We start from the raw sequence: 23,167 nt of genomic DNA on the forward strand, positions 1-23,167 counted from the left end.
CATGCGGGCATGGACTGCTTCATTATTTGAGGAGTTGTGAATGACACTGAACACTGTGCAGTCATCAGCAAACATCCCTATTTCTGACCTTGTGCTGGAGGGAAGGTCATTGATGAAGCAGCTGAAGATGGTTTGGTTGGGCCTAAGACACTGCCCTGAGGAACTCCTGCAGTGATGTCCTGGGACTGTGATGATTGACCTTCAACCACCACTACCATCTTCCTTTGTGCTAGGTATGACTCCAGCCAAGGGAGAGTTCTCCCCCGATTCCCATTGACTTCAGTTTTACTAGGGCTCCTTGATGCTGCACTCGGTCAAATGCTGCCTTGATGTCAAGAGCAGTCACTTTCACCTAACCTCTGGAATTCAGCTCCTTTGTCCATGTTTGGACCAAGGCTGTAATGAGGTTGGGAGCCAAGTGGTCTTGGCGGAATGCAAACTGGACATCAGTGAGCAGGTTTTTGGTGAGTAAGTGTCGCTTGATAGCACTGTCGATGACACCTTCCATCACTTTGCTGATGATTGAGAGTAGAATGATGGGGCGGTAATTGGCCAGATTGGATTTGTCCTGCTTTTTGTGGACAGGACATACCTGGGCAGGTTTCCACATTGTCGGATGAATATCAGCTGCACTGGAACAGCTTGGCTAGAGGCGCGGCTAGTTCTGGAGTACAAGTCTTCAGCATGATAGCTGGGATGTTGCCGGGGCCCATCGCCTTTGCTGTATCCAGTGCGCTTAGCCGTTTCTTGATATCACATGGCTGAAGACTGGCTTCTGTGATGGTGGGGACCTCAGGAGCAGGCTGATCTGGATCATCCACTTGGCACTTCTGACTGAAGAAGGTTGCAAACACTTCAGCCTTGTCTTTTGCACTCACGTGCTGGGCTCCACCATCATTGAGGATGGGGATTTTCATGGAGCCTCCTCCTCCTGTTAGTTGTTTAATGGTCCACCACCATTCACGACTGGATGTGGCAGGACTGCAGAGCTTTGATCTGACCCATTGATTGTGGGATTGCTTAGCCCTATCTATAGCATGCTGCTTCCGCTTTTTAGCATGCATGCTGTGTTGCAGCTTCCCCAGGTTGGAACTGCATTTTTAGGTACGCCTGGTGCTGCTCCTGGCATGCTCTTCTACACTCCTTATTGAACCAGGGTTGGTCCCCTGGCTTGATGGTAATGGTAGAGTGAGGGATATGCTGGGCCATGAGGTTACAGATTGTGGTGGAATACAATCCTGCTGCTGCTGATGGCCCACAGCACCTCATAGATACCCATTTGAGCTGTTAGATCTGTTCTGAATCTATCCCATTTGGCACGGTGGTAGTGCCACACCACATGATGGAGGGTGTCCTCAGTGTGAACATGTGACTTAATCTCCACACTGACTGTGCGGTGGTCACTGTTACCAATACTGTCATGGACAGATGCATCTGCAACAGGTAGATTGGTGAGGATGAGGTCAAGCAGGATTTTTCCCTCGTGTTGGTTCTCACCACCTGTCGCAGGCACAGACTGGCAGTTATATCCTTCAGAACTCGGCCAGCTTGGTCAGTAGTGGTGCTACCGAGCCACTCTTGGTGAGGGACATTGAAGTCACCCATCCAGAGTACATTCTGTGCCCTTGCTACTCTCAGTGCTTCTTCCAAGTGGTGTTCAACATGGCGAAGTACTGAGGGAGGGCGGTAGGTGGTAATCAGCAGGAGGTTTCCTTGCCCATGTTTGACCTGTAGCCATGAGACTTCATGGGGTCCGGAGTCAATGTTGAGATCTCCCAGGGCTACTCCTTCCCGACTGTATACCACTGTGCCGCCACCCCTGGTGATGGAGGAGTTTGGGACATTGGCTGAAAGGTATGATTCTGTGAGTATGACTATGTCAGGCTGTTGCTTGACTAGTCTGTGGGACAGCTCTCACAATTGTGGCACAAGTCCCCAGATGTTGGTGAGGAGGACTTTGCAGTGTCGACTGGGCTGGGTGTGCCGTTGGCGTGTCCGTAGCCGGTGCCGAGGTCGATGCGGGATGGTCCGTCCAGTTTATTCTTATTATTGTTTTTTGTAGCGGTTTGTTACATCTGAGTGACTTGCTAGGCCATTTCAGAGGGCAGTTCAGAGTCAACCAGATTGCTGTGGGTCTGGAGTCACATATAGGCCAGATCAGGTAAGGACGGCAGATTTCCTTCCCTAAAGGACATTAGTGAACCAGATGTTTTTTTTTACGACAATCCGATAGATTCATGGTCACCATTACTGATACTAACTTTTTATTCCAGATTTATTTAATTAACTGAATTTAAATTCCCCAGCTGTCGTGGTGGAATTTGAACTCACGTCTCTGGATTACTAGCCCAGTGACATTACCATTATGCTACCATTCACAGTCTGCTCCCCCCACCTTCCCAGGACTGTAGGCCGCCTGATATTCACAGGCCGAGCACTGGCGAGCTGCCTCTGGACGCCTATTTCGGGCAGCCATGTTCATGAGGCCCCACCTTTAAAATGAACCTGGCCCTCCCACTGCAGCTCCTGGCCCGGGAGTTAAAGTTTCCCCTTTATGGACGGGTCTAGAATGTCAAAATCCATCCACTAGGTCCTTGGAGAGATGTTCTGGACCATCGGTCCTTCACAAGTTCAGGGCTAGTTCAGCAGCACAAGCCTGTAAATGTCATGAACACAGGGCTGCTGTAGCTGCATCTCAACAAGATCTATCGGTACATTAAAGAAAATCTACGTGGAATATCAGTGGCAGAGTTTAACACATCGCTTCTCCTATAGGTGGACACTTCCAAGTTAGTGCAATCAGCTGGAATTTTGTCCTTCCAACAGTTAAAATGCAGTGTTAACCACCTGATACACAAGTGTTCGTCTAGCATGCGTTAGCCTCTGGCTGTTGGCTCTCCACTGCAATTCTTCCAGCTCTTCTTGTCTTCCCCGCAGTCACCAGGGCCAATTTCACAAGATACCTGTCCCCATTACAGTCGCCTGCCGCTGCACCCTGCTGTTAAACCGCCTGATAACCAAATCGAGAAATATTGAGATGGGAATAGGAGAGCAGGCGAACCTCAGCTGTCAACAGCTAGTGGCTATCAGCAGGTTGGGAAAACAAGTCACCAAACAAGACAAGAAGTGTAACCTGACAGCTCAGGAACACGAATGCCAAGATTATTAGGATCTTGTGATATATCCAAACATTTGACAGCAGGAATAGAGATGAACACCAGATCACAATCCTGCAGCCTCATTGTGAGAGACAGCGAGGAATAAAAATGCTGTAATTAGATTAAATTCTGGCTGCCAGACAGGAGAGATAGCAGGGAATGAATGGGATATTAAGCAGCTGGAAGCACAGAAATCAAATGACTTTTAAAATCCACTTGAATTCTTCCTGTATTGCAAGTCCTTTGCCATAGGGGAAAGGTTTAATGGAATGATTATAGCATACCAGCAGTCAAAGAGCCAGCGGGAGAGCTTGAGGTATCGTCAGTCAGTAACCTTGGAGATACTGCCTCAGGAGGAGAAAACCAAGAATTGTACAATTAGAATATTTTTTTTACAAAAACTAATGAAACTGGGATTTAGAGGGTTAAATTATGAGGACAGACTGCATAAACTTGGCTTGTATTCCCTTGATTGAGGGGTGATCTGATCGAGGTGTTTAAAATGTTACAAGAATTTGCTAGGGTAGATGCAGAGAAACTATACCCTCTGGGGGGGGGGAATCACGAACGAGGGGACGTAACCTTAAAATTAGAGCCAGGCCATTTAGGAAGGAAATCAGGAAGCACCTTTTCGCAAAAAGGGTAGTAAAAATCTGCAACTCTCTCCCCCAAAAGGCTGTGGATGCTGGGGGCCAATTGGAGCTTTCTAGACTGAGAGTGATAGATTTTTGTTCAGTGAGGGTGTCAAGGGATATGGATCGAAGGCAGGTTGAGGTGCAGATCAGCCACGATGTAAATGAATGGTGAACCAGGCGCAAGGGGCTGAATGGCCTCCTCCCATTCCTATGTTTCTATTTAAATCTTTATTTTAAGAGAATTTGGAATATTGTTCATTGAATGAATAGCTTTCCAATATTTTTGAGAGATAAATAACCAGAAGTGATTAGGAGTGTGTCGAAGGCTGGTGTACAGAGGGGACATTTAGATGAAGTTTAAAAATCTTCAAAACATTTCTGAAATAATCTGAGCCTCTTGAGCATGCCTCAGAAACACTGCGACCATATTATTTCTCTTGTATTCATGCTTCACAAACATTGGGGGACTTTTCCCATTGTTTCTTTCTTTCTGGCAAATCCGTGGTGTATTTTTGCCCTCAGTTGCAGTCAGCTGGCTATGAGAGAAATCTCCGTCGACACTTCACACAGTGTTACTCTGATTGAAAGAAAAATCTTTGTATTCATATTGTTGTGTCCGTGTATAATAAGACACGGTACAACAGGTGTTTACTCAACGTGGCTCACACTGGAACTGCCTGTACAGATTACTACTCAGTGCTATATACAGGTGTGGTCACTGCCGGTACGACAGTATACATGAGCTGTAAAAAGTAGTTCCCCCCCTTAAAGGTATATACATTACAATTCCTCCCCTTTTAGATTAACAGTACCATAACACTCATTTAACAATTAAATATCAAACTAATTACAATTAACACTTTTAACATGCAACATTAGCTGAAAATAGTCTATTTATATATTCAGTCTTTGGGGAGGCTTCCTGATCCTTTCTGGATAGCGCCTTTCCCGAGTGTCTTGCTCTTGGTGCGGAGGCGATTCTGGCCCCCTGTCGTCGGTTGGTTCATCAGCTTCCGATGCTACTGTTTCTGGGGTAGATGCGACCTGTACGTCGGGTTCATCACCAGGTACGTATGGGCGAAGCATGGGGTTGACTTGTTCCTGTGACTCTAGGATCTGGTCAGCATGGCGTCTCATGATGCTCTCCCCAACGTCCACTGTGTACATTAGTGGGCCCTGCCGTGTGCATATCATTCCTGGCTGCCATTTCTCTGTTCGGTAGTCGCGGGCCAAGACTGGTTGCCCTACATTGAAGCTCCTTGTTGGCTTCTCATGGATGTGCTGGAATTGCTTACTCTCAACATCTCTTCGTACATTTCGTCTGAGCAAATCCAGGCGAGATCTTAACCTTCGGTTAAAGAACATCATGGCTGGGGCCTGGTTGGTGACTGCATGTGTCGCATTCCGGTAGGCGAACAGGAAATTGTCCACCTTGTGCTGCAGCGGAATGTTGTCTTTGTACATAGCCTTTATTGCCTTCTTAAAGGTTTGTACGAACCTCTCAGCCAATCCATTTGTGGCTGGATGATATGGGGCGGATGTGTAATGCCTTACCCCATTCTTTTTCATAAATCTTCGAAACTCTTCAGACACAAACTGTGGTCCGTTATCAGAGCAAATCTGCTCTGGCAAGCCGTTCCTGGCAAAAATGGTCCGTAGGACTGCAATAGTTTTCTCCGTGGTGGTGGAGGACATTTTGATGACCTCAGGCCATTTCGAGTGCGCATCCACGGCTATTAAAAACATTGAGTCCATGAATGGACCAGCAAAATCACTATGCACCCATTGCCATGGAGATGAGGGCCACTCCCATGGGTGTAGAGGGGCCTGTGGTGGTGCATTTTGGACTTTCTGGCATCCTGAGCAGCTCTTGGTCAGGTCCTCGATTTGTTTATCGATTCCCGGCCACCACACATAAGCCCTGGCTAGGCTTTTCATTTTTAACCCTCCCAGATGACCCTCATGAAGCTCATTGAGCACTCTATCCCTTAACTTGGGTGGAATTACCACTCGGGATCCACACATCAAGGTCCCCCGGCACACTGACAGCTGTTCTCTCCTTGTCGAGAATGCTGGCAACAGTGAGTCGCCATGTGCTGGCCATCCCTTCACCGTCAGATCATATACCTGAGACAGTGTCGGGTCATTTCGGGTTTCCTTTTCGATACATGCGTTAGTTACCGGTAGGTATTCAACTATAGTCGAATGGAATATTTCGACAGGATCCACTGCTGGTGCTTCCTCCGCAGTAGGCAGTGGCAGGCGTGATAGCCCATCAGCATTTCCATGCTGTTTCATGCCCTTATATTCAATCTCATAGTGGTGCGCCCCTAGAAAAAGTGACCATCTTTGTAGTCGTTGTGCAGTCATCACCGGAACGCCCTTCTTCGGATTAAAAATGGAGACAAGAGGCTGGTGATCAGTCAGCAAGGTGAATTTCTGCCCGTGCAGATAGTGATTGAACTTTTTCACTCCCCACACTAGGCTGAGGGCCTCCCTGTCAATCTGGGCGTAGTGACGCTTGGCTGAGGTTAGTGATCGTGACGCAAAGGCTATTGGCCTCTCTGAACCGTCCGAGAATTTGTGCGACAGCACCGCTCCAATGCCGTAGATGACGCATCACATGCCAACCAAATTGGTAATGCTGGGTTGTAATGGGCCAATACCTCTTTCGGTGTGATTAGTGATTTGCTCTTCTGGAAAGCTCGTCTACATTCGTCACTCCACTTCCATGGCACCCCAGTTTGCAGTAGGGTGTACAGTGGGTGTAGTATTGTGGACAAATTTGGCAAGAACTTATGGTAGTAGTTTACCAGCCCGAGGAACGACCTCAGTTGTGACACATTTTCCGGTGCTGGAGCCTTGACTACTGCCTCAATCTTCTCTGGGGACTTATGTAACACCTCTTTATCGATAATGTGGCCACAATACGAGATTTGTTTTCTAAAAAACTCGCATTTGGGGCAGTTAGCTCAGAATCACAGAATCACAACAGTGCAGATAGAGGCCATTTCGGCCCATCGAGCCTGCACCGACACATATCCCACCCGATCCCCGTAACCCCTACACCAACACCAACACATATCCCACCCTATCCCCGTAACCCCACATATTTAATCCCCCTAACACTAAGGGTCAATTTATCATAGCCAATCATCCTAACCCGCACATCTTTGGACTGTGGGAGGAAACCGGAGCACCCGGAGAAAACCCACGCAAACACGGGGAGAATGTGCAAACTCCACACAGACAGTCACCCGAGGCTGGATTCGAACCCGGGTCCCTGGCGCTGTGAGGCAACAGTGCTAACCACTATGCCACCGTGCTGTCCATATTCCTGCAATCCAGTGAGCACCTGCTCCAGGTTGGCAAGGTGATCACTGTCATTTTCACCCGTGACCAGGATGTCGTCCAAATAACACTGGGTCCCTGGGATCCCTTGCAGGACTTGTTCCATTGCCCTCTGCCAAATAGCCGGAGCTGATGCTACCCCGAATACCAGCCGGTTGTATTGGTAGAGACCTTTATGTGTGTTGATTGTGAGGTATTTTTTTGATGCTTCTTCTACCTCCATTTGCAGATACGCCTGGGCCAGATCAATCTTAGTGAAGCGTTTCCCTCCAGATAGCGAGGCGAAAATATCTTCAATCCGCGGAAGTGGATATTGTACGGTGTGAAGGATCGGGTTCACTGTTACCTTAAAGTCCCCACAGATGCGAACCTTCCTTGGTTCTCCAGGCGTGCTGCTCAACGACTTTTTCATCACAGGGACGATGGGTGTAGCCCACTCGCTCCAGTCTACCTTGGACAGTACACCTGAACATTCCAGACTCGCCAGCTCTGCTTCGACGGCTGAGCGGATCGCATAAGGTACTGGTCTGGCCTTAAAAAATTTTGGGCTTGCGTTTTCTTCAATTTTAATCGTCGCTGTCATGCCTTTTAGTGTTCCGAGTCCTTGCTGGAACACTTCTTTCGCGTCAATTAGGATACATAGATACATAGAAGATAGGAGCAGGAGTAGGCCATTCGGCCCTTCGTGCCTGCTCCGCCATTCGATGAGATCATGGCTGATCCTTTAATTCAGTATCCCGTCCCCGCCTTCTCTCCGTAACCCTTAACCCCTTTTGCCCGTAGAAATATATCTAATTCCCTCTTAAATATATTTAATGAGCTGGCGTACACTGCCCTCTGTGGCAATGAGTTCCACAGGTTCACCACTCTCTGAGTGAAGAAATTCCCCCTCATCTCTGTCCTAAATGGTTTAGCCCTTATCCTTAAATTATGTCCTCTAGTTCTGTTCTCACCCGCCAAGGGAAACATTCCTTCTGCATCCAGTCTGTCTAGACCTGTCAGAATTTTATACACTTCTATGAGGTCCCCTCTCAATCTTCTAAACTCCAGTGTGTACATCCCTAAACTACATAGTCTCTCCTCATAGGTCATTCCCACCATTCCTGGTATCAGCCTGGTGAATCGCCGCTGCACCCCCTCCATGGCAAGAACATCCTTCCTCAGATGAGGCGACCAAAACTGTACACAGTACTCGAGGTGTGGTCTCACCAGTGCCCTGTACAGCTGCAGCAAGGTATCCCTGTTCCTGTATTCTAACCCTTTTGCTATGAAGGCCAGCATACCGTTTGCCTTCTTGACCGCCTGTTGCACCTGCATGCTCGCCTTCAGTGACTGGTGTACAAGAACACCCAGGTCTCTCTGTACTTCCCCCTCTCCCAATCTATTGCCATTTAAATAATAATTTGCCCTCCCGTTCCTGCACCCAAGGTGGATAACTTCGCACTTGTCCACATTATAGTGCATCTGCCATTTATCCGCCCAATCGCCCAGTCTGTCCAAATCGCTCTGGAGCTTCCTGGTCTCTTCCTCTGAGCCCACCCCCCCTCCTAGTTTAGTGTCGTCTGCAAATTTGGAAATGCTGCATCCGACTCCCTGATCCAGGTCATTAATGTAAATTGTGAACAGCTGGGGGCCCAGGACAGATCCCTGTGGTACCCCACTTGTTACTGCCTGCCATTCAGAAAATGAGCCGTTTATTCCAACTCTCTGTTTTCTATCTGACAGCCAGTTCCCTATCCACGCCAAAACTTTCCCCTTTATCCCATGAGCCTCAATTTTCCATGCTAATCTTTTATGTGGGACCTTATCGAAGGCCTTTTGGAAGTCCAGGTACACCACATCTACTGGCTCTCCCCCATCTATTCTACCAGTTACTCCCTCAAAAAATTCCAATAGATTAGTCAAGCACGATTTACCCTTTGTAAATCCATGTTGACTCTGTCCTATCCTGTCCCCATTTGCTAAGTGCTCCGCTATTTCATCCTTAATGATGGACTCCAGCATTTTGCCCACAACTGATGTAAGGCTTACAGGTCTGTAATTACCTGCTTTTTCCCTACCCCCCTTTTTGAATAGTGGGGTAACGTTAGCTACCCTCCAATCCATCGGCACTGTTCCCGAGTCTAATGAATTCTGAAAAATCATCCTTAGTGCATCCGCTATCTCTAGGGCCACCTCCTTCAGTACCCTAGGATGCATGTTATCAGGCCCTGGGGATTTGTCCACCTTCAATCCCTTTAGCTTCCTTAACACCATATCCTTAGAGATATTGATTTGCGTCAGTTCCTCCTTTGCCAATGTCCCTATTTTTCCCGATATCCCAGGGAGGTTTTTTGTGTCTTCCTTCGTAAAGACTGACCCAAAGTATGCATTTAGTTGATCTGCCATTTCCTTATTTCCCATTATATATTCCCCCGTATCTGACTGCAATGGACCAACTTTGGTTTTCACCAGTCTTTTCCTTTTGATATATTTATAAAAGCTTTTGGAGTTAGTTTTTATATTTTCCGCCAGCTTGTTTTCGTAAGCTATTTTGCCCCTCTTGATCATGCCCTTTGCCCTCCTTTGCTCTATCTTAAACTGTTCCCAATCTTCCGCTCTGGCGCTTTTTTTGGCTATTTTATACGCCCTATCTTTGGATTTTATGCTGTCTCTAATTTCCCCTGTTATCCACGGTTGAGTCACCTTTTTAGATTTCCTTTTATGCCAGATTGGTATAAACAATTTTTGCAATTTTGTCATTCTATCTTTAAATGTTTGCCATTGTTTATCTACCTCCAGTCCTCCCAGGAACGTTGTCCAATCAGACCTACTCAGTTCCCGTCTCATGGCATCATAATTCCCCTTGTTTAAATTCAGGACCTTAGTCTCTGAGTCAATTTCTTCGCTCTCCATTTCGAGTGAGAAATCGATCATGTTATGATCGCTCTGACCCAAGGGTCCCCGTACAACAAGATTACTGATTAGTCCCTTCTCATTGCACAGTACCCAGTCCAATATAGCCTGTTCCCGAGTTGGTTCCTCGACATATTGATCCAGATAACCATCCCTTAAACACTCAAGGAATTCCTCCTCCTCATTATTTTTACTGATTAGGCTAGTCCAATCTATATGTAAGTTAAAGTCACCTATGATGACAGCTGTGCTCTTATTGCACGCTTCTCTAATTTCCCTCGTGATGCCCTCCCTAACCTCTATTTTACTATTTGGAGGCCTATATACCACTCCTATTAATGTTTTTCGCCCCTCGCTATTTCTTAGCTCCACCCATATAGATTCTGTATTAACTGAGTTAATATCCTTCTTTTCAATTGCATTTATCCCCTCTTTTACTAGCAATGCTACCCCTCCTCCCTTTCTTTTTTGTCGATCCTTCCTAAATACTGAATACCCCTGTATGTTAAGCTCCCAGCCCTGCTCACCCTGCAACCATGTTTCCGTAATCCCAATTAGATCATAATTATTAACCTCTATTTCCACAGCTAATTCATCTACCTTGTTCCTGATGCTTCTCGCATTAAGGTATAAAACCCTCAGGCTTTTTTTATGCTCACATTTTTTATGAATTAGTTTGGCCCTTTGTTTTTTGTTCCTCACCCTTTTACCATTTATTTCTGTCTGCCTTTCACTTTCCTCTATTTCACTACATAGGTTTCTAGCCCCCTGCCATACTAGTTTAAATGCTCCCGAACTGCTTTATCAAAAATTACCCCGAGAACATCAGTTCCATCTCTGCACAGGTGTAGACCGTCCCTTTTGTATAGGTCACACCTACCACAAAACTGGTTCCAATGCCTCAGTCGCCCAGGTGTGACGTCGTCATCCTTTTTGTCAGCCACAGTCAGTGCCTGTATGGAATGCCAATCCAGTTGTATTTTCCGGATCCAGTCACATCCCAGTAATGGTGGTCCTCCATCTTGCAGGTCTAGTTTTGGTGTTTCCTTACCGTTATATATAACGGTCACCCTTATTTTTCCTTTGGGGTAGACTTTTTGCCCCGTGTACGTCTTCAAAATAATTTTTGTGTCTCTCAAGGGTATGTGTGAGAATAGCCGCTCGTAGTCCCATCGGTTTATGACTGTTAGGGCTGATCCTGTGTCCAATTCCATCTTTACCTGGACTCCTGCTTTCTTGAGAGTGGCCCAAATGGTTCGGTGATCCTCTGTTGTGATCACATTATGTAGTTTCAGACAACTCAGTTCCCTGCTTTCGGAGTCGTTATCACTCTTTTGTTCGTCTGAACTATTCTCCGTCATCTTATGTACCTTCTTGTACTTTCCTTTGGTAGGTTTCTTATTGCTGGTTTTCTTTCCCGACCTGCAGACTCGTGCTATGTGTCTTACTTTTCCACACTGTCTGCACACTTTGTCTTTGAACCAGCAATCATTCTGGTCGTGTGTTGTTCTGCCGCAGCGATAGCACTTCTCTGTTCCATATGACATTTTGTTTGTGCTATATTCTTGCGGTCTCTGTTGTATCTCTGCAGCGCCCCATGCTGCTGCTTCATATGATACTGCTGATGTGCCTCAATAATTCCGAGACTCGAAGTTAGCAGAACAAAAACAAGGCTTTTATTAACTTAGAACGTAACACGTAATAGAGAGATATGATGTCTTCCTTCTGGAGACTGAGGCCAGACTGAGCCAGCCTACAAACGGGGCCAGGTATGGGCGGAGTCCTACACACAGCACATTCCAGCACATTCCAGTATACAATACAGCACATTCCAGTACACAATACAATGAGGTCTGGGGGAAGGGAAATGACACTGAAACCGATCTCAGTCACAGGCAGTGATGATGATGAATATTTCATCACAACTGCAATGCTGAAAGCCTTTTCCAGTGTAAAGTCCTTTTCAGATAAAAGCCATTTCTGGGTTCCTTCACTTTGAAGCCCACACACAAACTTGTCCCTTAAGGTATCTGCCAGTCCCGCTCCAAACTGGCAGTGTTTCGATAGTTTGCGCAGTTCTGTTAAATAATCAGCATTGCTTTCATCCTTATGCTGGTTCCGTTTGTGAAACTTGAATCTTTCTGCTATCAGCAGCGGTGTGGGGTTTAAATGTTCCTGTAGTATCGTTACTATGTCTTCAAAACTCTTTTCCATTGGCTTCCTTGGGGTTTCTAGATTTCGTAATAAACCATACGTCTTTGCATCCATTAAATTTAACAATACCGACGCTTTCTTGTCATCTGACACCTCATTTGCCTTGCAGTACACCTCTATTCGTTTGACATATGTAGTCCAATCTTCGACTTCATTGTCAAATGCGGTGATACTGCCACTCTTCGGCATTTTGGGTGTGGTTTAAAATGGCGTCTCCCAATGACTTAAAATGGCGTCTCCTGCGCTTTCCTTCCTCCCCTACTGCTGCCAACGCCGCTCCCCGCGATTCTCGTGGCAATGGCGGCGCCTTGTAGGTTTCGCACGCTTCTCCTGCGCTGCTGCCAACGCCGCTCTCGGCGGTCCTCGTGGCAATGGCGGCGCCTCGCGGGTTTCTGTGCGTCTCTCTCTCCCTCTCTCCGACGCTGCTCGGCCCTTGAACACCGGCTGCGCCCTGTGCGCTCTGCCCTCTCTCTCTCTCCCCCATCGACGCTGCTCGGCCCTTTGCTGTGCCGCTCGGTCGGGCTCTAGCCATCCGCTGTCCGGGAAGGGTCTGCGCACTACCTGTTGCCAGCCCGTTTCGCTGGACCACCTCGACTGGAAAGCCAAGCCTGGCTCTCGACAGCCTCCCCCGCAATTCTCGAGTCTCTGCTGGATGACTGGGCGGTTGCCCGTGGTCGACGCCCGAGTCTCTGGCCTTGACCTCCAATCCACTGATCTCCAGGAACGAATCCCCGGGAGGTGATGCAGAGTTGCAGGTAGGTTCGAACTTGCCTTGTCGTCAATGTTGTGTCCGTGTATAATAAGACACAGACTGCAGGAGAAACGGTACAACAGGTGTTTACTCAACGTGGCTCACAGTGGAACTGCCTGTACAGATTACTACTCAGTGCTATATACAGGTGTGGTCACTGCCGGTACTACAGTATACATGAGCTGTAAAAAGTAGTTCCTCCCCTTAAAGGTATATACATTACACATACAACTCCATCTCGGGGGTTTGTGGGGCTGGAGGAGGTTACAGAGATAGGGAGGGGGCAAGGCCATGGAGGGATTTGAAAACGTGGATGAGAATTTTACAATCGAGGCATTGCTGCACCAGGAGCCAATATAGGTCAGCGAGCATGGCGGTCCTGGGTGAACGAGACTTGGTGCGAGTTAGGATACGGGAATAAGAGTTCTGGATAAGCTGAAGTTCATGGATGGAGGAAGATGGGAGGCCGGCCAGGAGAGGCTTGGAATAGTCAGGTCTAGAGGTAACAAAGTCATGGATGAGGGTTTCAGCAGCAGATAAGCTGAGGTGGGGGCGGAGATGGGCGATGTTACGGGGGTAGAAGTATGTGGTCTTGGTGATGGAGTTGGAAGCTCATCTCAGGGTCAAATAGGACGCCAAGGTTGTGAACAGTCTGGTTCAGCCCCAGCCAGTTGCCAGGGAATGGGATGGAGTCGATGGTTAGGGAATGGAGTTTGTGGCGTGGACCAAAGACAATGGCTTCGATCTTCCCAATATTTAGTTGGAGGAAATTTCTGCTCTTCCAGTACTGGATGTCGAACAAGCAGTGTGACAAATTGGAGACAGTGGTGGGGCCGAGCGAGGTGGTGTTGAGGTAGAGCTGGGTGTTGTTTTGATAAGGGCCATTTCAATACAGTGACAGGGGCGGTAACATGATTGCATGCAGTTGCGGGAAAGATGGGCACGGATTTGGGAGGCAAAAACACGTTCAAGGGCTTTGGCGAAGAAAGGGGGGTTGGAGATGGGGCAAGGACAGAGCGATTAAGTGTATTTTTGAAGAGGGGGTAATGATGGCAGATTTAAAGGAGAGGGGACAGTACCTGAGAGAGTGAACCATTAACAATATCAGCTAACATGGGGGCCAAGAAGGGAAGTTGGGTGGTCAGCAGTTTGGTGGGAATAGGGTTAAGGGATCAGGAGCTTGGTCTCATGGACAAGATGAGCACGGAGAGGGCATTAGAGGAGATAGAAGGGAAACTAGAGAAAGGGCTAGGGCGGGGGATCTTAGGGGAAGTTTACCTTAGTGGGCTTGGGGTAGGGAGGGAAGAAGCAGAGGCAGCTGAACTTTGACTTTTTATAAGGGATTGTCCCACATGAATATGGCTGTCAATGGGAGGATATCCTAACTATTTATCCTAGCCACCCATTGGGAGGCATTTTGGACTGATTGAGAATCTCTTACATTGTGATCCATTTAGTTGGTGAGTTGCACCGTATAATTTGGAGCCCACATCTGTTCTCCTGTTTCTTCTTGGCAGTGAGACTCAGTCTTACTTCAGCACGAATAGTAATGACTGCATTTGCATACACAAGCCAGCAGCTTAATTATCATGTACATTGCCAGCTATTATCACAAGCTTATCCGCCATGTTGTCAGAGAATGGGACTTGTATTATTCAAGAGAATTGATTTTCTTTTGAGCATGCCTTCAGCCAAATGGAACCTGTAACAATGAAAACGCCTTTATTGTTATGTATAGGCTGAGCTGTACTCTCGGCCCACGCGATCGAGGTTCCAGCACACTGGATCTGCTTCTTGCTAAACCTGAGATGCCTGTCCCCAGGTAGTGCTAATTGCTCCACCAGCTTGTCAGTCCTCTGCGCAGAGTCTTGCTCTGCTCCCTGTTTGTATTGCAGTTCCTTGGAGAGGCAAGAGCTTGGCACTCTATGAATACCTGTCCCAGCCATTGCTTATCGCACAGCCCAACGCACTTCACCGTCCTGTCTAGCAGTCCATTCAGTGCCTTACCAGCTGTATTCTGTACCATGCCGTGACAAAGGGACCTTAAAGCCTCATGACTGGAGTTAGTGATAAGAAAGCTGCGGACTCTCAAGAGGTGAAATTCAACACTCATAACTGAATAAAGGGTATCTGGGGCATGTCTTACTGCATCTCAAAATCATATTTTGAAGTGTTATTAAATGACTATAGGAATTTATTTCTCCACTCCACAACTCTGTTATCTGTTTATTTGAAGGGGGGTGGGGGAGGGTAGGAAGTGTTTAGCCATCATGCCAGCCATCATGGAGTGGGGCTGGCTTGATGGACCAGCTGGTCTTTTCCTGCTCCTCATTTTCATATGTGCATATGTTAAATTATGAGGAAAGGTTGCATAGACTAGCCTATAATCCTCCAAAGTTCTCTAAATTCAGGAACCATCCCTTTAGACTGGAAAATTGCACATAAGAACATAACAACATAAGAAATAGGAGCACAAGTAGGCCATACGGCCCCTCGAGCCTGCTCCACCATTCAATAAGATCATGGCTGATCATCGACCTTAACTCCACGTTCCCGCCCGATCTCTATATCCCTTGATTCCTCTAGAGTCCAAAAATCGATCGATCTCAGCCTTGAATCTACTCAAAGACTGAGCATCCACAGCCCTCTGGGGCAGAGAATTCCAAAGATTCACAAACCTCTGAGTGAAGAAATTCCTCCTCTGAGACTATGCCCCCTAGCTCTAGTCACTCCGCTTTTTAAGAATAGCGAGAGAGGGAAACCAGGGAATTATAGACCAGTTAACCTAACATCTGTTGTCACGAAATTGTTAGAGTCTATAATTAAGGATCGGTTGACTGAACAACTAGAAAATTTTCAGTTGATCAGAGAGAGCCAGCATGGATTTGTGAAAGGTAGATCATGCCTGACAAACCGGATTGAATTTTTTGAAGAGGTGACTAAAGTAGTGGACAGGGGAATGTCTATGGATGTTATTTATATGGACTTCCAGAGGCATTTGATAAGTCCCACATAAGAGACTGTTATCTAACGTAGACGCCCACGGAATTGAGGGCAAATTATTGACCTGGTTAGCAAATTGGCTGAGCGGCAGGAGACAGAGAGTAGGGATTACGGGTAGGTACTCAAATTGGCAGGATGTGACTAGTGCTGTCCGAAAGGGATCTGAGTTGGGGCCTCAACTATTCACAATATTTTTTAATGACTTAGATGATGGCATAGAAAGTCATATATCCAAATTTGCCGATGACACAAAGATAGGCGGCATTGTGGGCAGTGTAGATGAAAGCATAAAATTACAACGGGATATTGATAGATTAAGTGAATGGTCAAAACTGTGGCAAATGGATTTCAATGTAAGCAAATGTGAGGTCATCCACTTTGGACCTAAAAAGGATAGAAAAGGGTGACATGAATCAGTCATTCATGAAAGAAAGACTTATGAAATAATACTGAGCAGCCTGCAGGTGGCGCTGTCTAGGGAGAGTATAAATACTCGGGCACGGGCCCAGCTTGTGCAGGACATTCTTAACAGGAACTAGTGAAGGACACAACTAGACCTCCATGTTGTAAAACAGTTGACTAAAGCTTTGTTTAACGCTTAGACCAAGTGCCTAGTAGTTCTCTTACATCACAGGGTACTTTCTAAATGGTGAAAAGCTAAAAACAGTGGATGTCCAAAAGACTTGGGGGCCCAGGTACATAGATCATTAAAATGTCATGAACAGGTACAGACAATAATCGAAAAGGCTAATGGAATGCTGGCCTTTATATCTCGAGGACTAGAGTGCAAGGGGGTAGAAGTTATGCTGCAGCTGTACAAAGCCCTGGTTAGACCACACCTGGAGTACTGTGAGCAGTTCTGGGCACCACACCGTAGGAAGGATATATTGGCCTTTGAGGGAGTGCGGCGTAGGTTTACCAGGATGATACCCGGACTTCAAGGGTTAAATTACGAGGAGAGATTACACAAACTAGGGTTGTATTCCCTAGAATTTAGAAGGTTAAGGGGTGATCTGATCGAAGTTTTCAAGATATTAAGGGGAACAGATAGAGTAGATAGAGAGAAACTATTCCCGCTGGTTGGGGATTCTAGGACTAGGGGGCATCGTCTAAAAATTAGAGCCAGACCTTTCAGGAGTGAAATTAGGAAACACTTCTACACACAAAGGGTGGCAGAAGTTTGGAACACTCTTCCGCAAATGGCAATTGATGCTAGATCAATTGTTAATTTTAAATTGGAGATTGATAGCTTTTTGTTAACCAAAGGTATTCAAGGATATGGGCCAAAGGTTTGATTCTTTTGAGCGTGCCTTCAGCCAAATGGAACCTGTAACCTGAGATGCCTGTCGTCAGTCAGCCATGATCTCATTGAATGGCGGAACAGGCTCGAGGGGCTGAATGGCCTCCTCCTGTTCTATGTTCCTTGTATTCTCTTGCGTATATAGAAGATATAAATGAGGTGTTTAAGATGATTAAAGGATTTGACAGGGTAGATAGAGAGAAACCATTTCCTCTGGTGGCGGGGAGTCCAGAACAAAGGGGCAAACCTTAAAATTAGAGCTAGGCCGTCCAGGGGTGATGTCAGGAAGCACTTCTTCATACGAAGGGTGAAAATATGGAACCCTCTCCCCAAAAAGCTGTTGAGGCTGGGGGTCAATAGAAAACTTCAAAACTGAGATTGATAGATTTTTGTTGGGTAAGGGTATTAAGGGTTACGGAACCAAGGCGGGTAAATGGAGTTGAAATACAGATCAGCCATGATCTAATTGAATGGTGGAACAGGCTGCTCGATGGGTTGAATGGCCTACTCCTGTGCCGATGTTCCTATGTTCAGATGTAAACCCTTCTAGTGCAGTGATGAATATTTTGGTCTGGGTACCGTCGAACCATGACCATGAATTTCCACACTTCTACCATTCAGTTTGACTGTCAATTGGTAATTGGAGAAAATCAATGGTGGATAAAAAAAAATTTGGGCTGAGAATTCACCCTGACTTTACTTGCTGCCGCCCCTTGACATTCAACAGCATTACCATCGCTGAATCCCCCACCATAAACATCCTGGGTGTCACCATTGACCAGAAACTTACCTGGACCAGCCACGTAAATACTGTGACAACAAGAGCAGGTCAGAAGCTGGGTATTCTGTGGCGAGTGTCGCACCTCCTGACCTAAAGCCTTTCCACAATCTACAAGGCACAAGTAAGGAGTGTGATGGAATACTCTCCACTTGCCTGGATGAGTGCAACTCCAACAGCACAAGAAGCTCGACACCATCCAGGACAAAGCAGCCCGCTTGATTGGCAACCCCTCTACCACCTTAAACATCCACTCCCTCCACCACCGGCACACCGTGGCTGCAGTGTGTACCATCCACAAGATGCACTGCAGCAACTCGTCAAGGCTTCTTCGGCAGCACCTCCCAAACCCGCGACCACCTTCCACCTAGAAGGACAAGGGCAGCAGGTGCATGGGAACACCACCACCTCCAAGTTCCCCTCCAAGTCACACATCATCCTGACTTAGAAGTATATCACCGATCCTTCATCATCACTGGGTCAAAATCCTGGAACTCCCTCCCTAACAGCACTGTGGGAGTACCTTCACCGCACAGACTGCAGCGGTTCAAGAAGGCGGTTCACCACCACCTTCTCAAGGGCAATTAGGGATAGGCAATAAATGCCGGCCTTACCAGTGACGCCCACATCCCATTAAAAAAAACGAATAAAAAAGAAAAAGTCCCATTGGAAATCGCGGCAGTCCCTGGTGAAATTCACAATGATATATATTATCTCAGTCCAGCAGCATAGGGTTCAGGATACTGCTGGTGAAACCCCACTTTACCATATCGTTTTTTATATTGAAAGAACCCAGTCTGCTGAGAAAATGGCAATGCATATAAAGAGTTAAGATGAAGGGGTACAGATCACTTGTCTGTAATAAAGAGTGAGTCGAGTGTGTCCAGTGTAATACTTCACTGTGTTCTTCTTCACAGGAAGAGCTTTCCTTCCCAGCATGCCACAATCTCGGCCTTTGCTGCAGTGTATATCTCGGTGAGTCTTTCATTTCTTTGGGCCTACGCTGGAGGAAAGGGTATTGCTATCTCACATGGATAGTAGGAGTCATGACCATGAAATTATTATGATTTTATTTACAAGAGCTTCTATAGAATGTCACAATCTCATTACATTCTCGTTTTATGGAGTTTGAATGTCTCAGTCACTCTCATTATGTGGAATCTCACTGGGCCCAATCACTCCCGTTATATTTAATCTTACTGTTCCCAATCCCTGTTACAAGTTTTGCCTCTTCCTTAGATATTCTCTTGGCACAGAGGTATTGGTCAACCCTATATGTGGCCTGAGAGTCTTGTGTTCAGGAGTGTGACAACACTGCCTAATTTAATTATACACTAGCATTGCCCAGGATGTAACTATAGGACTCCCTTGTGATCTGATCCACTTATTGTGTCCCTTGCACCTGCCCTCACCTCCTCTGTTTGGTTAGACCCGATCTGGAGCACTGCATTCAGTTCTGGGCACCGCACCTCAGGAAGGATATACTGGCCTTGGAGGGGGTGCAGTGCAGATTCACCAGAGCCGGGGCTAAAGGGTTAAATTATGAGGACAGGTTGCATAAACTTGGCTTGTAATCCTTTGAGATTTGAAGATCGAGAAATGATCTTATCAAGGTGTTTAAAACGTTAAAAGGATTTGATAGGATAGATACGGAGTAACTATTTCCTCTGATTTGAGAATCAAGAACGACAGGATATAATCTTAAAACTAGTCCATTTAGGAGTGTAATCAGGAAGGACTTTTTCACACAAAGCATGGTTGGAATAAGCTGTGGTAGTGGGACAATTGGAGCTTTCAAGGCTGAGATAGAGAGATGTCTGTTAGGTAAGGATAACAAGAGATATGGAGCTAAGGTGGGTAAATGTTGAGATACAGATCAGCCATGATCTGATTGAATGGCGGAGCAGGCTCGAGGGGCTGAATCAAATCTCTCATGCTTTTCTTTCAGATGTACTTTAACTCCACAATATCTGACTGCACCAAACTCCTGAAGCCAGTGCTGGTTTTTGCCTTCGCGATTGCCGCAGGTATCTGTGGCCTGACCCAGATTACACAGTACAGGAGCCACCCGATAGACGTATATGTGGGCTTCATCATCGGGGCAGGGATCGCTGCGTATCTGGTGAGTGACTGATAAAAGAATCAATCTCATTGCCTCATTAATGCTGTATGTGCCAGTGTCGTGGGATCTATTTGGTCTATCTGAGAGAGCAGGCGTGGGCTTGGTTTAACATCTCATCCGAAAGGGGGCACCTCCGACAGTGCGGCATTCCCTCTGTACTGCACTGGAGTGTCTGCCTAGATTATGTGCTCAAGTCTCTGGAGTGGGACTTGAATCCATGACCTGACACAGAGGGAAGAGTGCTACCCACTGAACCACAGCTGACATCTAGTGTGCCTAAAGACAATAATACCAATCAGAAGAAGCCCCTTTTGTAAGGCCTACCAAACAAAACAAAGGTTGAGAGTTGGCTCATCCTAACTTTTAAGCGATTAACATTCTAGAAGCTCTGGCATTGCCAGTGTGAATGGTTAGTGATGTCGTCCCAAGCAGTCACCACAGAGGACGATCACCTTCTAGTATTGGTGCCAGTGCTCCATTTACAGACCAATTACAATTGATCATTTTCCCAATTTTTGGCACAGTCCTCATTGGGTTATTGCTGTGCTGAAGCATTTTGATTAAATGTAACCCATTTCCAGCCTGAGTGATTGACTGTTTATTAACAAGGCAGTTGCTGATTCTGTAGAATCAATAAGAAACTCCTGAATGGGGACACGGTATGCCCCGGAACCATAGCTTCTCATTAACTGGGTGTCAAGAGACATGAGCAGAAAATGACCTTATTATCAGAGTATTTATATTCCAAATCTGAGTTTCGGCCTTTCAAAAACAAGGCATCACAATCAGACTGAACCTCCTTCCATTTTTCTCTGTAAGTAGTGTATCATTTTTGTCATGGTGACCTCATGCATAAATTATACGAAGATGCATTTTGACATATTTTATATCATTTGAGCATGTATTTATATATTTAATAAAACACAATCGCTGTGCTGGGTATAGAACTGCCCCCCTTTCAGGTAACCAGGGTCAGCATCAAGCACTTCCACATCAAGTATAGCACAGCCAGAGAGAAGGTTAAGCTCGCTCTACTCTGCCCCAGCAGCATGACCTCAACCCCAACTTCACAAGTGTATCTCCTATTGAGCCAGTGTGCCGTTTCAGTCCCATTTCCTACCCAAGCCATCCTTTATGAACAAGACCAATTAGCGATAGATAACAAGCTATAGACCCATCCCCACACTCAATCTGCATAGGATCCTTTCAGCCAATAGACTGGGATGAGAGGGTTGTCCTATGTGGAGAGATTGAGTAGAATGGGTTATCTTTGTGACCAGCTCCCTATCTCTATAACCTCCTCCAGGCCTACAAGCCTCCGAGATATCTGCGCTCCTCCAATTCTGGCCTCTTGTCCATCCTCGATTTTAATCGCTCCACCATTGGTGGCTATGCTTTCAGCTGCCTGGGCTCTAAGCTCTGGGATTCCCTCCCTAAACCTCTCCGCCTCTCTACCACCTTTAAGATGCTTCTTAAAACCTACCTCTTTGACCAAGCTTTTGGACATCTGACCTGATAGCTCCTTCTGTGGCTCGGTGCCAACATGTTTTTATTGATATGGCTCTTGTTAAGCACCTTGGGATGTTTTACTACGTTAAATGTGCTGAATAAATGTAAGTTGTTGTTGTTATATTCTCTGGAGTTTAGAAGAATGAGAGGTGATCACATTGAAACGTATACAATTCTCAGAGGGTTTGACAGGGTAGATGCTGAGAGGCTGTTTCCCCTGGCTGGAGAGTCTAGAACCAGGGGGCACAGTCTCAGGATAAGGGGTCGGCCATTTTAGACTGAGATGAGCAACCAAATTTTAACTTGATTTGTTAAGGTTCATTTAAAGTTTTGTTAATTTACAGTTAATTTGTTTGGGTGCTTAATCAAAAGAGTAGACTGAGATGAGGAGAAATCTTTTAAAATTCAGAGGGTTGCACATCTTGGAATTCTCTACCCCAGAAGGCTGTGGATGCTCAGTCGTTGAGTATATTCAAGACTGAGAGCGATAGATTTTTAGACACTAAGGGAATCAAGGGATATGGCGGGAAAGTGGAGTTTAGGTAGAGGATCGACCATGATTTTATTGAATGGCGGAGCAGGCTCAAGGGGCCAAATGGTCTACTCCTATTTCTTTTGCTCTTATGTAGACTGGGCTGGATTTGAATCCAGGTTCCAGAGGTGAAAGGCCAATGTCTAACTCACTTTCATACCTTGATTTTATGATCTAGGACCAGAAGATCTAGCAACAACAACTTGCATTTATATAGCGCCTTTAACATAGTAAAACGTCCCAGGGAGCTTCACAAGAGTGTTACCAAACAAAAATTGACACCGAGCCATGTAAGGAGATATTAGAACAGAAAGGGGTAGGTTCAAGGAGCTTCTTAAAGGAGGAGAGAGAGGTAGAGAGACGGAGCGGTTTAGGGAGGGAATTCCAGAGCTTAGGACCCAGGCAGCTCAAGGCACAGTCACCAATGGTGGAATGTTGAAAATCGGGGATGAGCAAGAGGCCAGAATTGGAGGAGTGCAGAGATCTCAGAGTGTTGTAGGGCTGGAGGAGGTTACAAAAATAGGGAGGGGGAGATTTGAAAACAAGGATGAGAATTTTAAAATGGAAGCATTTCCATGGGAGCCAATGTAGGTCAACGAGTCGGTGGGTGAATGGCACTGGGTGCGACATGTTGGGATATGCACAGCAGAGTTTTGGATGAGCTGAGGTTTATGGAGGGTGCAAGGTGAGTGGCTGGCCAGGAGAGCATTCGAATATGGGACAACAGAATAGGAGTTATAGAATTGCCAAGCTAGGTTAGAAGAATTCTACCATATTGCTCATATGTTTGTAAGGGGAGGGGTTTTGGTTTGGGGTTTGTGTCTGGCCAGTCAGGCATATCTGAGCTGCTCCAGCCCCGTGCGGTTTGAATCGCTTCCCCTTTGGTTCTGACTGCTGGACTTATTTCAGTAGCGATATA

The 23,167-nt window shown here is 46.4% G+C and overlaps 1 protein-coding gene across 1 annotated transcript in view; it reads left to right on the forward strand.

The window, feature by feature from the left end:
- Positions 1-23,167, forward strand: part of plppr3a (phospholipid phosphatase related 3a) — a 389,194-nt gene that overhangs the window by 357,899 nt on the left and 8,128 nt on the right. The window contains exons 6-7 of the mRNA XM_086004973.1: positions 19,003-19,060; positions 20,034-20,207. Of these exons, the coding sequence (XP_085861099.1) occupies positions 19,003-19,060; positions 20,034-20,207 (232 nt within the window). The remainder of the gene's footprint in view (positions 1-19,002; positions 19,061-20,033; positions 20,208-23,167) is intronic.

This window comes from Somniosus microcephalus, chromosome 13 (genome assembly GCF_052327205.1).
Source record: "Somniosus microcephalus isolate GS21.2 chromosome 13, FLI_Smic_1.0, whole genome shotgun sequence".
In the NCBI taxonomy this organism is placed as follows: Eukaryota; Metazoa; Chordata; class Chondrichthyes; order Squaliformes; family Somniosidae; genus Somniosus; species Somniosus microcephalus.